Source organism: Dryas octopetala, chromosome 6 (assembly GCF_963921425.1).
Source record: "Dryas octopetala chromosome 6, drDryOcto1.1, whole genome shotgun sequence".
Classification (NCBI taxonomy): Eukaryota; Viridiplantae; Streptophyta; class Magnoliopsida; order Rosales; family Rosaceae; genus Dryas; species Dryas octopetala.
In genome coordinates, this window is record NC_141371.1 from 6,708,270 (window position 1) to 6,720,393 (window position 12,124).

Genomic DNA, 12,124 nt, shown 5'->3' on the forward strand with positions numbered 1-12,124 from the left:
AAACAGATCTTGTCTTGTGTACCAACTGCATGCGTCTTAACCCTTAAGACTTGATTTTATGTACCATTTGGTCCATTTCTCTTTCATCGATGAGCATTTTACATTATATTTTTCTTTAAAAACTGCCAAACATTTTTTTTAGGTCTAGCAGAAAAGATGAATTGATTAGACACCATATAACTGTGCCGGAAAAATACCACACAAGATGTACGTACTGTTGTATATACACACTACTAGGCAGATTTTGGGTCGACCCTAGAAAAGCAACCTAAAACCAGAAGCAAACAAACCCCTAATATATAACTCATAGATAAACATAAAATGGATACATAATTATGATTAGCATCAATAACATAGGTAGACATCATCACCTACCATGAAGCTTGGTAGCTGACTTAAATGTAACAACTAATTAACATGCGTCAATTGCAAACAGCCAAACGCACAAGCCATGCAATTGAATCTTCTTGCTTGTGTGTATGCCTCTAGCCAAGAGAGGTAGAGAGAATCCTCTTAAGGATCCCCAATTTGAGTTTCTCACATCCCTTTTCAACTGATTTCTACATTTATTCGCACTCTAAGGCCACCCAAAACAAGTTTTCATCAGATCATCCGGCGAGCCTTCATTAACACGAGCCTGACTTTCAACTCAGTATTCAATCATTTAGTCATTACATATTTAATCATTTAACTGTCTTCAGGCATTGGGTAACATTATCCACTAAGTTGAGCAAATAAGAAAGAAGAACGTTTGTCAATACCAGTGCCCTCGACCCTACCTGCATACAGAAAACATTTAACTTTGTTAGAGTAGTGAGGACCATTTTTCTGGACATGCCAACTTTAATTTGTTCTCCATGAAAACAAGACAACTAAACAATTTACAGCACTGTGGAACATTTTTCTAAACATGCATAAATTTATTTGTTCAAAGAGAAATATTCCACCTGTGCAGCACAGATACCTCTACATGGTAAAAAGCATCTACAATCAATTCCAATACTTCTCAAATACCTCATTATACATATCAAGTACTTCCTATACTGTACTTATCCAAAATTTAAAATAAGATTTCTAACCTTTGAATTGTATTCTCATTTTCTTTAATACATTTGGATAGATGTCAATACATGCATTAAGCACAGACAGGACACGTACTGCAAGTATAGAAAAAAGTTTAATAAAGAAGTTTTTGACTACTAATATTTAGGAACACTTTGTGTGATTTGACTATGATATGTTCTGGTATATATTACTTATCAATTTAAAATTATCAAAAATTACAGAAAATGGACATTATTTGTTTCAATATCTGTGATGAGCATCTTACCTTGCTTTCATAGTTGCATCAGCAAGTCCATGTTCCCTCCTACCCATCGTAGCATATCCAATCCTTCCTACTTTGCCACTCAAAAAATAGTGAAAACAGGCCTCCCTCAGTAGCGTATGCCTCCACTAAATGGAGAGTCACAGTCAATGCATTGAAATTTACCACACAGGCAGGGAATGCCAGTGCTCTAGGCCTCTCACTAGCAAATGAATGCATAAAATTCCTCCCCGCTCAATGTTTTCTCTGCCAATGCAGTACCCTCAATCCCACTTCTTTGTCTTTTCCAGAAAAGTCAAATTCCCACAAAGAGAAAGACAGGTTGATCCTTACAAGGTGATTCTAATCAACTGTGGATAGAACTCAAAAGTTGAAACTCCCTCAGAAGGGAAAGTTAACATCAACCGAGTCATCCACTCAGTCATAAAAGAGAAACTCGAGCTACACAAAAACTCACATTTCAAATGCTCTGTTGTTTGTATCACTTAAGTAACTTGTTCAAGGCTTCATATCCTCATAACAGGGAATGAACTTGTTATATCCCAGTCTCTCATTTCTTAGTAGTTCTGATATACCAAGATCACTTACACTCTCAACTCCATTCCATTGAACCCACTGGCTGTTTGATGCATGCACATCACTGAACTGTTGAGTGGTGCATTGTACAAATGCAGAAGGATTGTTGGGTTGGAATTGATCGCGATGCTGTGGAGGAATTCTATGTGCATCATTTAGGTTAGAGTATCTATTCCTGAAGTGGTCTTGAAATCCTAAGTTCTGCTGTGTAGAAGTTGACTGCTGTCTCAGCAGATGGAGCCTTGTATCAGGCTCAGAAGAATTAAAATGAGATAAAGTTGCTCTCCTACTCAACCCTCTTGCCAATATTCCTTCACCAGCTTCTAAAATTGCTGGATCAATGAGCTCAGCATCCCCAGTGATGCCAGAATTACCAGTTGGTATAGCAGATGGTTGCAGCAAATGATTCACTGGAGGATAGAAGCAGGATTGTTAGAATAAATCTACAAAAGAAAATCCACAAAACATCATAAATAAGAAATAACAAACCAGAACTGTCAAAGGCCTGGAACACCCTCCCAGGCCTCCCATGAGAAGGAAATCCTGGAGGTGATGCCTTGCTTGGCATTGAAAATCCTGGCGGCAGGATCAATCTAGGAACTTCTGTAACTGTCAGAAAATGCCACAGCAAAGAACTCAGGGAAATGGTCAGAAAAAGCTTTATTTTATGTATTTATATATGCTAAGATAAAAAAGGAGACGTAAACAATGCTGAAGGGGGAGTAAAATTTCAACAGTAAAGTACCATAAAAGGCTAAGAAATTATTATAAATCTCAGGCTTTTGTGGAAATTTGAGATAGAGATCCAAGAGAAATCACAAATCATGAACTAGAGAAGCAGATTCTACCACAAAGAAGTGAAGAGGCGAAAAAACATTCTAGACAGAGACCAAGCATCATTACAAGAAAGGGTATAAGCATACTAAAAGATACAGACCTGCAACTTTAGAAGTAATAGAGCGACTCTTGAGAAATTTATCAGGCTCCACATCTATGAAGGAATCCTTATTGTCCATTAAATCAGATGAGGCAAAAGAGTCCTTAGGGGCATGCCATAGATTATCACTAGAATCGTCTTGTTGGGCAAATGAGAACCTGGACTGCTTTTTATCATGCTGTTTTCGTGAACTAGGTACTTTGAGGAGACTACATTCCTTATCAGTTTCACCCAACAACTCAACTAGATTGTGAAGCGAAGTTAGATAGCCTTCAGGTGCATCCAAGTCCATCGTCAAAATACTTGAGATTATGCCACTCTCTCCTATATCTGAAGCTTGATTGCAGTCAATACTGGCTTTATTGTTTTCACACCCTCTCAAGTACTTCCCTAATCCCATATCAGGTAACACGCTGGATGGTTCAAATGTCCTATCCAATTCAGAAATGCTATTGCCTTTGTTATCACTGAATTTATTCGATAAGTTCGGTGATAGACAACATAAGTTTTTGTTGCTGATCAAATCCGTGGATGTTGCTTTAATATCTCGATCAGTTCCATTGTTTGGTGATAGACACCATAAGTTTTTGTTGGAAGTTAAACTGACAAGATTTCTATCTACTACAGCTTCTGAAGTTGTATCTGATACAGCTAATTGACCATTTTCAGCAATACTCTGTCTGGTCAGTACCAGTGGATCCAGACCATTAAAATGCACTTCACAGCTTTCTTCAGATATAATAGATCTTCCGTTGTGGTTAGAACTTTCAGTGCTTACAACTTTTGATGAAAGGGGATGAAGATCATTAGATGTCTCAGGATTTTGATGGAGAGGCCTTTCAGCACCTGAAGAACTTGTTCCTGGGGGAAGACTAGGGGTGTCTTGCAGGACCCTGATAGGGAAAATCAGAGAGCATTAGTTCTCAAAGCACACAATCAAAGGCAGTGTCACAGGTCATGAGATTAAATACCAAGATGCTTTTGTAGAAACAGATCTTCTATCACCATCTGCACAAGATCCCTTAACCTCATTCCCAGTACTCTGTTGAAATAAGATAAACCAAAGGTTAATATAATTGAAGAGCATTGCAATGCTAACATCCAGAGCTAATCCGCATAAATCATGCACTTTATTGCATAAATAACCAAAACACAGAAAATATATGCAGAGTCCTACATTTGAAGGATGTCTAACAATAGGTTTAGCTGCAGATGATAGTTTATATTTGCTATACTCATCCATTGGGGGAGGTAAACCTTTCCCTGGACGCCAATGCAGATTATTTGTAGCACCGATAATTTGTTGATCCTTACTCCTGTGAAACCAGTAGAGATCAAGTTACAATATGATACTGCCAAAGAAGAAAGGGTGATGTAGTGCCAAGAACGGTAAATGCATTCTCGAAAAACAACATAAAAATTTACTAACTATTTCAAATGCACAGAGCACAAGTGAGATTGCTCCTCTCATATGGCCCGGACCGCTGGGTCACAAAAATAAATTTGTTTAAAAAAAAAGATGAAATAAACAAGTGAACGATAAGAAAGTGAGATAGTTTGTGGTAGTATTAGCATAGTTTAAGGGCATAGTTTTATTTCTTTTATTGTTTTGAAATTATATTAAGAGACAATATCATATAATTAAGTTCCTTCTTATAATGAAATGATAAAAGTAGGTCTTTTAATGGTGAGAGATATTTTGGAAATAGAAAGTGTGAGTGTGTTGGAAAAAAAAAAAATGTAATTATTTACTCTTTGTTATTACTATTTAAAAAAACTTGTATTCATATTACAATCTAAGATCGTGTTGTTATCTGTTTCCCATATCTATATCAAAACTTATCCACTGTCATTAGAGAGAAGGGGAAACAGTAGTCAGCAGATTGTTGCTTGTATGACTTTGAACAAGCATGTGGATGCAAGAAAAATGGCACACATCCACTGTCACTTTTGTGTGTTTAAGCAGGCATGTAGATGAGAGAGAGAGAGAGAGAGAGGCAGAGAGAAGCACATGCATCTCAGTAGATGTTAATACCTTGCAAAGGCTGAAACTAGTTCATCTTTGGAAAAACTATCATCCTGAGAGCCAAAATCATGCAAATACAAACAATCTGGATTGCTGCAAGGCTGAACCAGAAAAATAATTGTTCTCAATGATCACAAAACTAAGTTTTTCCTTTGCAAAGAGACTCACCCAGGATGAAATAAGTTAAGTAATTACCACATTTTTCAACCAAGCATGGCAGTACTTTGTGGTTCCAAAACATGCCCTGCAAATGCAAACCCATAGCAGTCACAATACGATAATCATAGCACATGGTCTCAATAGATAACAAGACAAGCTTACCTCAAGGAATTACCATCTAATACAAAACTGTGCACCGATTGAATACATCGAGCTGCTTCATATTCTTTTGAGTATGTTATATACCTAGCAGAATGGATGTAACCATTATTACAAAATAAACAAATATATTTGTACCCAAAAATAGTTAAAACAAATATAAATCCTAACTAGCCACCATGCCTAATAAAAAATTTTACCCTCTTGAGAGAAATCTATACCGTAACCAACATTTTCAATCACATATAAAAACGTAAAGTGATATCATGATAAATTAATAAAGATGGGTGAGAAAGAAAATGTAAACTAAATACAGTGTGTTCCACATCAAGCAGGTATAAATTTATAGGCATTGAAAGTGGTAAGCCAGCTTACACACAACAACTGTTGTTCGGAGAATGTTGAATAACCCCATTCGCGGTACGAGAAAGAGAAACCTTCAATACCTTTCCATACTGGCCAAAATACTCCCTACGCTTAAGAAGCTAGTAAACCCCAAAAAAATGTAGTTCAGAATCAACATTAATGAAAGTAAAGATCTATATATGTTCAATAAAACATCAGATTATGCCTGCACTAGGTTCTACTTAAATAGCAAACAAAATGAGACACACAGTGAGATAAAAGCTACTCACATCTTCATTTGCAAGGTCAAGAGGTAATCCAATTACATATACTAGGTTCCGTTGGAGAACTCTAACATCAGTAAGATGCTTCTTTGCTTCAGATCCCTTGGGCTTTTTTTGTTTCCTCTTCAGATTAATTTCAGTCACCAACCTGCTCAAGGAGGGGAAAAGTTAGAATCCTCAACTTGGCACAGAATTTTACATTAACAAGAAAATCTCCCAGCGAGCATAACAACTTTTTACAGTTTTCTGCCACCCCCACAATTTTTTTTTTGTCGTATGGTGTTCGGCACATTGGACAACGACCCTCCTTTCCGTCCTTCTCTGCCATTTCCATAATGTGATGCCAACACCAAACACATACCTGTTAAGAAGCAGCGAATCAAGAGTAAGTCCACATACCACAGGGAAGTACCACAAAATTAGAATATTTAGAACGCCAAAATACCCCAAAAAATAAAATGAAAGAGAAAAAAAACCCTCCCTATTTATATGGATTACAATGTCATCACATTTACACATTCACATTGTCATATTGTCACAATCACATAAAGAAGCAGCAGCAATGAAAGAGAGTCAAGTTGATGTGAGCAATAAGAGTAGAAATTATAAATAAACAAAACGAGCAAGAAAACAAGAAGAAGATTAGTGTTCAGACCTCGTAACCACATTTGCATGGCTTCAGTTGCTGATCCGTAAAATCCATCTCTTCGGCGCATATGGGACACGTTTTTTCTCCCATGTCACTCATGCTTTTTTTTTTTTTTCCTGAGAAACAAACAACACCATAATAATTACATACTCAGCACCCACCTCCACCACATTTTAGCACATTGACATTGTATAATCCAAACCCAAATTTCTTGGCAGTCCGAAAATGCAGCTTGGATTAAATAAAAACAATCAACCATGAAATAACACAAACATCATCTAAGAGATTAAGAGACTTACAGAGTGTGAGGGAGGAGGAGCAGGAGCAGCAGAGGCTGCAGAGGAGTCGGTGGATAGGATAAAGCAGAAATGGGGAGAGAAAGAAGAGAGAGAGAGAGGCTTTGAGTTTGAGCCTTGGGGTTTTGGATTGAATGTGTTGGCCAAAGTCCAAACGAGCTTTTTCAGTGTGGCTTTTTGCGGTTTTGAGTGGGCTTCCTCTCTCTCCTTTTCTATTTCTGTTCTTTGTGCACGTCTCATGAGTCATGACCTGTATCACTCAACTCCTGACGTGTCCTCTAACGCCCTTGGACTTCATGCAAATTTCAATACCACCCCTCCACCGAATCACAATGTCATTTGTTGCCCTAACCGCGCAAGCCAACTGTTTCTAGCATGGGCTTTCACTGGAATTATGGGGTTCAAGTTTGGGCTGGGTTGGGCTTCCGGTTTGTGGAGAAGTTTTGTGATCGCATGTAGGGTTGTGGGCCCAAAAATAAAAAAACTTCAAAGATATTTTAAAAGTAATTCGGTGTAAAAACAAAATGAAGTAATTTGGTGTAAATTGTAATAAAGACTAATTACCATGGTGATTAGGATGAAAATTAGCTGGCTCAATTACATATTAGATGTTTTCTTAGCAATGGGAAAATTATAGGAGGAGATTTTCATTGAGGGCTATTAATTTTACTTTCTTTAGACTAAAGCCTTATGACTTTTATAATTTTAACTAAACTCCAATAATATTTCACGTCACATAATATTGGTCTATTAATTTTTATTTGTTTTCATGCATATCAGGTGCTGAGTGTTTGGTGGCACTGCTGAGTGTTCGACATTACATTTTTGCTTCTTTCTCAAGCCATCGACACTGATTTGTCAATTTTATATTATATTTTAATTATGAGATTTTGGGTCTTTACAAACCTCATTATACACTCTAGAAGAGAATAGAGTGAACTCATACTCTATATCCTAAAAAATGGGCGAAGGAAGCAACGGTGAGAAAGATTTAAAAATATAAAAAAATGATGACATATCTTGTATTGTTTGACGTGATAGTGGTCAAAGAGCTTCATTTAATAATAAAAAAACCCCATAAAATTTTAGTCCGAATAAGAAACATAATAAAGATTAAACTCTAATTTTCTAAAATTATAGAGAGTAATGTTTCATGCCATTTCTCAACCCTAAGGGCCTGAAGTTCTGAACTTATCTCTAATAACTAATAATTTTTATATATGCGATGTATGTATGAGAGAATGAATTAAACTGATTGAACTGCATAGATAAATAAATGTAACAAATGTCTATTTCTTGGAGAATTTGAACTGTTGTTCTGGATATACATTATCTTGCTTCCTGATATAATTTGGATTTAGTGTGTGTATCTTTTGTTATCTAATCCTAATTATTTGTATTTATTAAATTTATTCTAAAATTCACTTCAAAATTTAGGGATATAGATATGTTTTTATCATCTCTCAATTGATAAAGAAATTCTGGGACAATCTAGATATAATATCCACGTGTCGATGAGCATTTGTTCCTCTCTAGAAGTCGCTAAAATGATCCACCCCATCCAAGTCACACTCGAAAGTCGAAACGACTGTAGCAACTACCACACCTTGACCAAAGCCAGCCCAGTCAACCTTTACACCACTCTCCGTCGCACACGTGGCCATCTTAAATTCCAAGTTCAATTTCCCGCTTCTTGGGCACACAGCAACCGCACATCGCCGACAAAAGAATGATCCTAGCCGTCCGTTATAAAAAAGAGCGCCAGAACCTTCGTCCCAAAACGCTTCCTTCCCATATATCTTTGCTCTGTGTCTCTGCACCGAGACTTGTCCAAAACGTTTCGTTTTAACTGTTTCTAGCTACAATTCGTAATCCAAACGACGTGTAAGAAACCTTTTCTATTCTGTTAGTTTTCATATATTAATTTTCTCAGTAACCAAGCAGAGGATACTCGAATCCTATTCTACATCGTTAGCTTTGAAAGCGTAATTTGATTTGAAGGTGCGAACAGATCATCGTCGTCGATCAGCGATCATGGTTGCGAAGCGTTACCCAACTGTGAGCGAGGAGTACCAGAAAGCAGTTGAGAAATGCAAGAGGAAGCTCCGAGGACTCATCGCTGAGAAGCACTGCGCTCCTATAATCCTCCGATTGGCGTAAGCTCTCTGTCTCTCTGTCTCTCTCTCTGTTAGTACTTAAATCACTGTTTCTGTCTTCTGAGTTTGGCGATCGATGCAGATGGCACTCAGCTGGTACCTTCGACGTGGCAACGAAGACCGGAGGGCCGTTTGGGACCATCAGGCATCCAGATGAGCTCGCTCATGAAGCAAACAACGGCCTCGATATCGCGGTCAGGCTTTTGGAGCCGATCAAAGAGAAGTTTCCGATTCTGTCATACGCAGATTTTTACCAGGTTTTCATTAATAAAATTGCCTTGATTTTTTATGTAATTTTTTTTTTCTTTTCTAAATTCATGTTATTGTTTTTAATTGGATTTGGTATGTGTTTGGTATTGTAGTTGGCTGGAATTGTTGCTGTAGAAATTACAGGAGGGCCTGAGATTCCTTTCCACCCTGGTAGACCGGTCAGTGAACATTCTTTAGTCTGTAGCTTTAGCATTACTATTTGCTATAATTTTTTAAGTTGTAGCTATTAATTTTGTAATATATGATTTTCTTTTCACCAAATTTTAAAAATTGAGTAGGATTAAGGAACTTAATTGGCTAATAACTTGGTGGGTTTTGTAGTTAATGACATTGACAAATGCACTATATGATGGTGTTTAGAATAGAGTATTCTTGATGCAGATTGAGCCTTTCCTCATTCATACAATTCTCAAAGAGATTGTTTTAAAATTATATAATATTATCAGAACTTGTACTCATTGGTACTCCTACTTAAATCTTTGAATCATCTAACCTCATGTACTAATTTTAGGACAAACAAGAACCACCACCCGAAGGTCGCTTGCCTGATGCCACCAAAGGTCAGTTTAGAATCTTCAACTTCAGTGATGATCATCACAAAGCCCTTACAAGTGTATGATTGTAACTTGCAAGATGAATGTTTTGGTTTTTCATTTTGTTGGTACTCTATACTCTATAGGTTCTGATCATTTGAGGGATGTTTTCGGCCACATGGGTCTCAGTGACAAGGATATTGTTGCATTATCTGGTGGACACACCTTGGTTAGTGCATGACCATGAAATTCTTTTGTCATGTCTTAGTTACTGAAAGTCTGAAACTGCCTAACAATTTAATTTATCATTCATAGTTATTAATTATTGTTTCTTTTGAATTTTTTTAACAGGGTAGGTGCCACAAGGAGCGCTCTGGATTTGAGGGTCCATGGACAACCAACCCTCTCATTTTTGACAACTCCTACTTCAAGTAAAGATTCATTCATCCCCTTCAGTATAATTGTTTAATTGGTATCACTTTGTTGATCAATTTGAACCTTATAACCATCTCATTTGTACTGTGTATATGCTAGTGCTACTACTAACTATTTTGCAAATGTGATAAGGAGAGGATGGTGAAGCATCAATCATAATTAAGTCTGATTGTTTATTTTTTATTTTCCAAACAGGGAACTTCTTAATGGAGAGAAAGAAGGTCTTATCCAGCTGCCATCAGATAAGACTCTTCTGGAGGATCCAGTCTTTCGTCCTCTTGTTGAGAAATATGCTGTGGTTTGTATCTAATTGTGTTTTACACATTTAATATCAGCAAATTATAGCTTGGCTGTTTACAGAGTATTTATGATCATTTAATCCAACTTTTGGTTGCTGTGATTTTGCTTTGATTAGGACGAGGATGCCTTTTTTGCCGATTATGCTGAAGCTCATTTGAAGCTCTCAGAGCTTGGGTGAGTATGAAAAGGACCTTCCATCCTTCTCACTGTTACCCTTATTTTGCTGTTTACTTTATGGTTTATGCTTTTTTGTCTTTCACATTTGTTTATCAATCTGAAAATTTTACTTTATATATCATCTTTTTCAGATTTGCAGAGCCTGAGTAAAGGGATTGTAAACAAGGCAAGTGTGTTAATACTCCTAGATTGGATTGGATATTTGTTTGTAATAGTTATTGGTAATTTGGTATTTGGTTTTCTGGCTCTGCCAAAGATGCCTTTATGTTGATGAATGTGGTATAATATTGGTAGCAACATTCAAAATAGGTGTTCAGTTCGTCTCTAAATGGGCTGGTTTGGTAAGATCTATTAATTGGACTCAACTATAGCTGTAAAAGATTGTATTATACTGTACTGTGTGAAAGTTTTGGGACTTTTTAGCACCACCTAAACATCTTATAATTTCCTGGCAAACAAAAAAAAAAAGCGTATAATTTAGATTTATGCCTTCGAAAATTGCAAATACGATTCATTCTAGTACAATTAAATACAGTTCAGGTTTTCTTTTGAACAAATGGGTTTTGTGAGAGTTGATTGGTGCACTCATCTAAAAGAATTAGAATTCCCAATTTTGTTAGTGAAATAATTGTGATTGAAGGCAAAGTTTATCTAGGAACCGATATGCCTTCAAAGTATTGATAGAAATTTACTTCTTTCACGTAAAGATGATGTGATTGAACTATTGAAGTAATGCTAGGTCTCTTGTTGAACTGGCCTAAAAGGTTCAGCCATTTGGCCAAAGTGTTTGCAACGAGACTAATGATGAGAATACAAATTTACAATTAACTAATTAAGTACTACTTTATTCACCACTGCTAGACTGCTAGTGTTGCATTATAGCATTTACCATTCCATTCAAACAATAATGCTACGACACTTAAAGATTAATGTTTTAATAGAGCACTTATTTTATCCTAAACTATTGAATGAATTGTATATAAAAAAAAAAAAACTTTAGAATGAAATACATATATGATAGGGGAAAAACGACATGTGTCTTATTAATAGTTGAGTAATAATGTTGCACCATAGTTAAAAAGTAAGGATTAATCCATCTGAATATTCACAATTTACCCAAATTACCTTTTCTATAGTTGGTTCTTCAATTATGTGAATGTATATAGTACTCAAGTGGGTGGTATAGTATAGTCTAATACTTAGACACTAAGAAATGTGTTGGTATATTTTATATTTGGACTGTCTGTCTGAGTGTGTCTCTAGCTTTTGATTCCACTCCAAAGTCCAACAAGTTTAAGTATGGAGGATGGCATTAAAAACAGCTATCTTTTTGTAAAGTTTGGACAAAGCTCGACTTACACTTTGTTAAATCATAAAAGGCAAAGGAAGGAGCCATGGAGCTTCGTTTTAGGTCCATTATTGCTGCTGTATATGAGCATTATCATCTACGCCCAACTAATTTTAACATTTTATAGTGAAATTGAAGAACCTATAC

The 12,124-nt window shown here is 36.4% G+C and overlaps 2 protein-coding genes across 6 annotated transcripts; one reads left to right on the forward strand and one right to left on the reverse strand.

The window, feature by feature from the left end:
* Nucleotides 1-546: 546 nt before the first annotated feature.
* On the reverse strand, nucleotides 547-6,908 carry LOC147281755 (uncharacterized). The gene is made up of 14 exons (XM_086246764.1): nucleotides 6,762-6,908; nucleotides 6,469-6,578; nucleotides 6,047-6,174; nucleotides 5,820-5,961; nucleotides 5,560-5,669; nucleotides 5,188-5,271; nucleotides 5,062-5,110; nucleotides 4,876-4,967; nucleotides 4,018-4,156; nucleotides 3,812-3,882; nucleotides 2,841-3,733; nucleotides 2,393-2,512; nucleotides 1,331-2,313; nucleotides 547-779 (listed from the first exon to the last, which is right to left on the reverse strand). Exons 2-13 carry the CDS (start codon nucleotides 6,559-6,561, stop codon nucleotides 1,826-1,828), a joined length of 2,409 nt encoding a protein of 802 aa, XP_086102890.1. The 5' UTR covers nucleotides 6,562-6,578; nucleotides 6,762-6,908; the 3' UTR covers nucleotides 547-779; nucleotides 1,331-1,825.
* Nucleotides 6,909-8,547: 1,639 nt separating this feature from the next.
* On the forward strand, nucleotides 8,548-10,969 carry APX2 (ascorbate peroxidase 2). 5 transcript variants are annotated; one of them, XM_086247239.1, is made up of 10 exons: nucleotides 8,548-8,642; nucleotides 8,770-8,914; nucleotides 8,997-9,171; nucleotides 9,277-9,342; nucleotides 9,696-9,744; nucleotides 9,864-9,946; nucleotides 10,069-10,148; nucleotides 10,348-10,450; nucleotides 10,568-10,626; nucleotides 10,761-10,969. In XM_086247239.1, the coding sequence occupies exons 2-10, from the start codon at nucleotides 8,793-8,795 to the stop codon at nucleotides 10,777-10,779; spliced, it is 756 nt and encodes a 251-aa protein (XP_086103365.1). In that variant the 5' UTR covers nucleotides 8,548-8,642; nucleotides 8,770-8,792; the 3' UTR covers nucleotides 10,780-10,969. The 5 variants fall into 5 exon arrangements, 4 of the variants coding, with proteins under 4 accessions (XP_086103365.1, XP_086103364.1, XP_086103367.1 ...); XR_015122861.1 differs by having other exon boundaries at nucleotides 8,579-8,642; nucleotides 8,760-8,914; nucleotides 10,348-10,454; nucleotides 10,761-10,795; XM_086247238.1 differs by having other exon boundaries at nucleotides 8,579-8,642; nucleotides 8,760-8,914.
* Nucleotides 10,970-12,124: the final 1,155 nt, after the last annotated feature.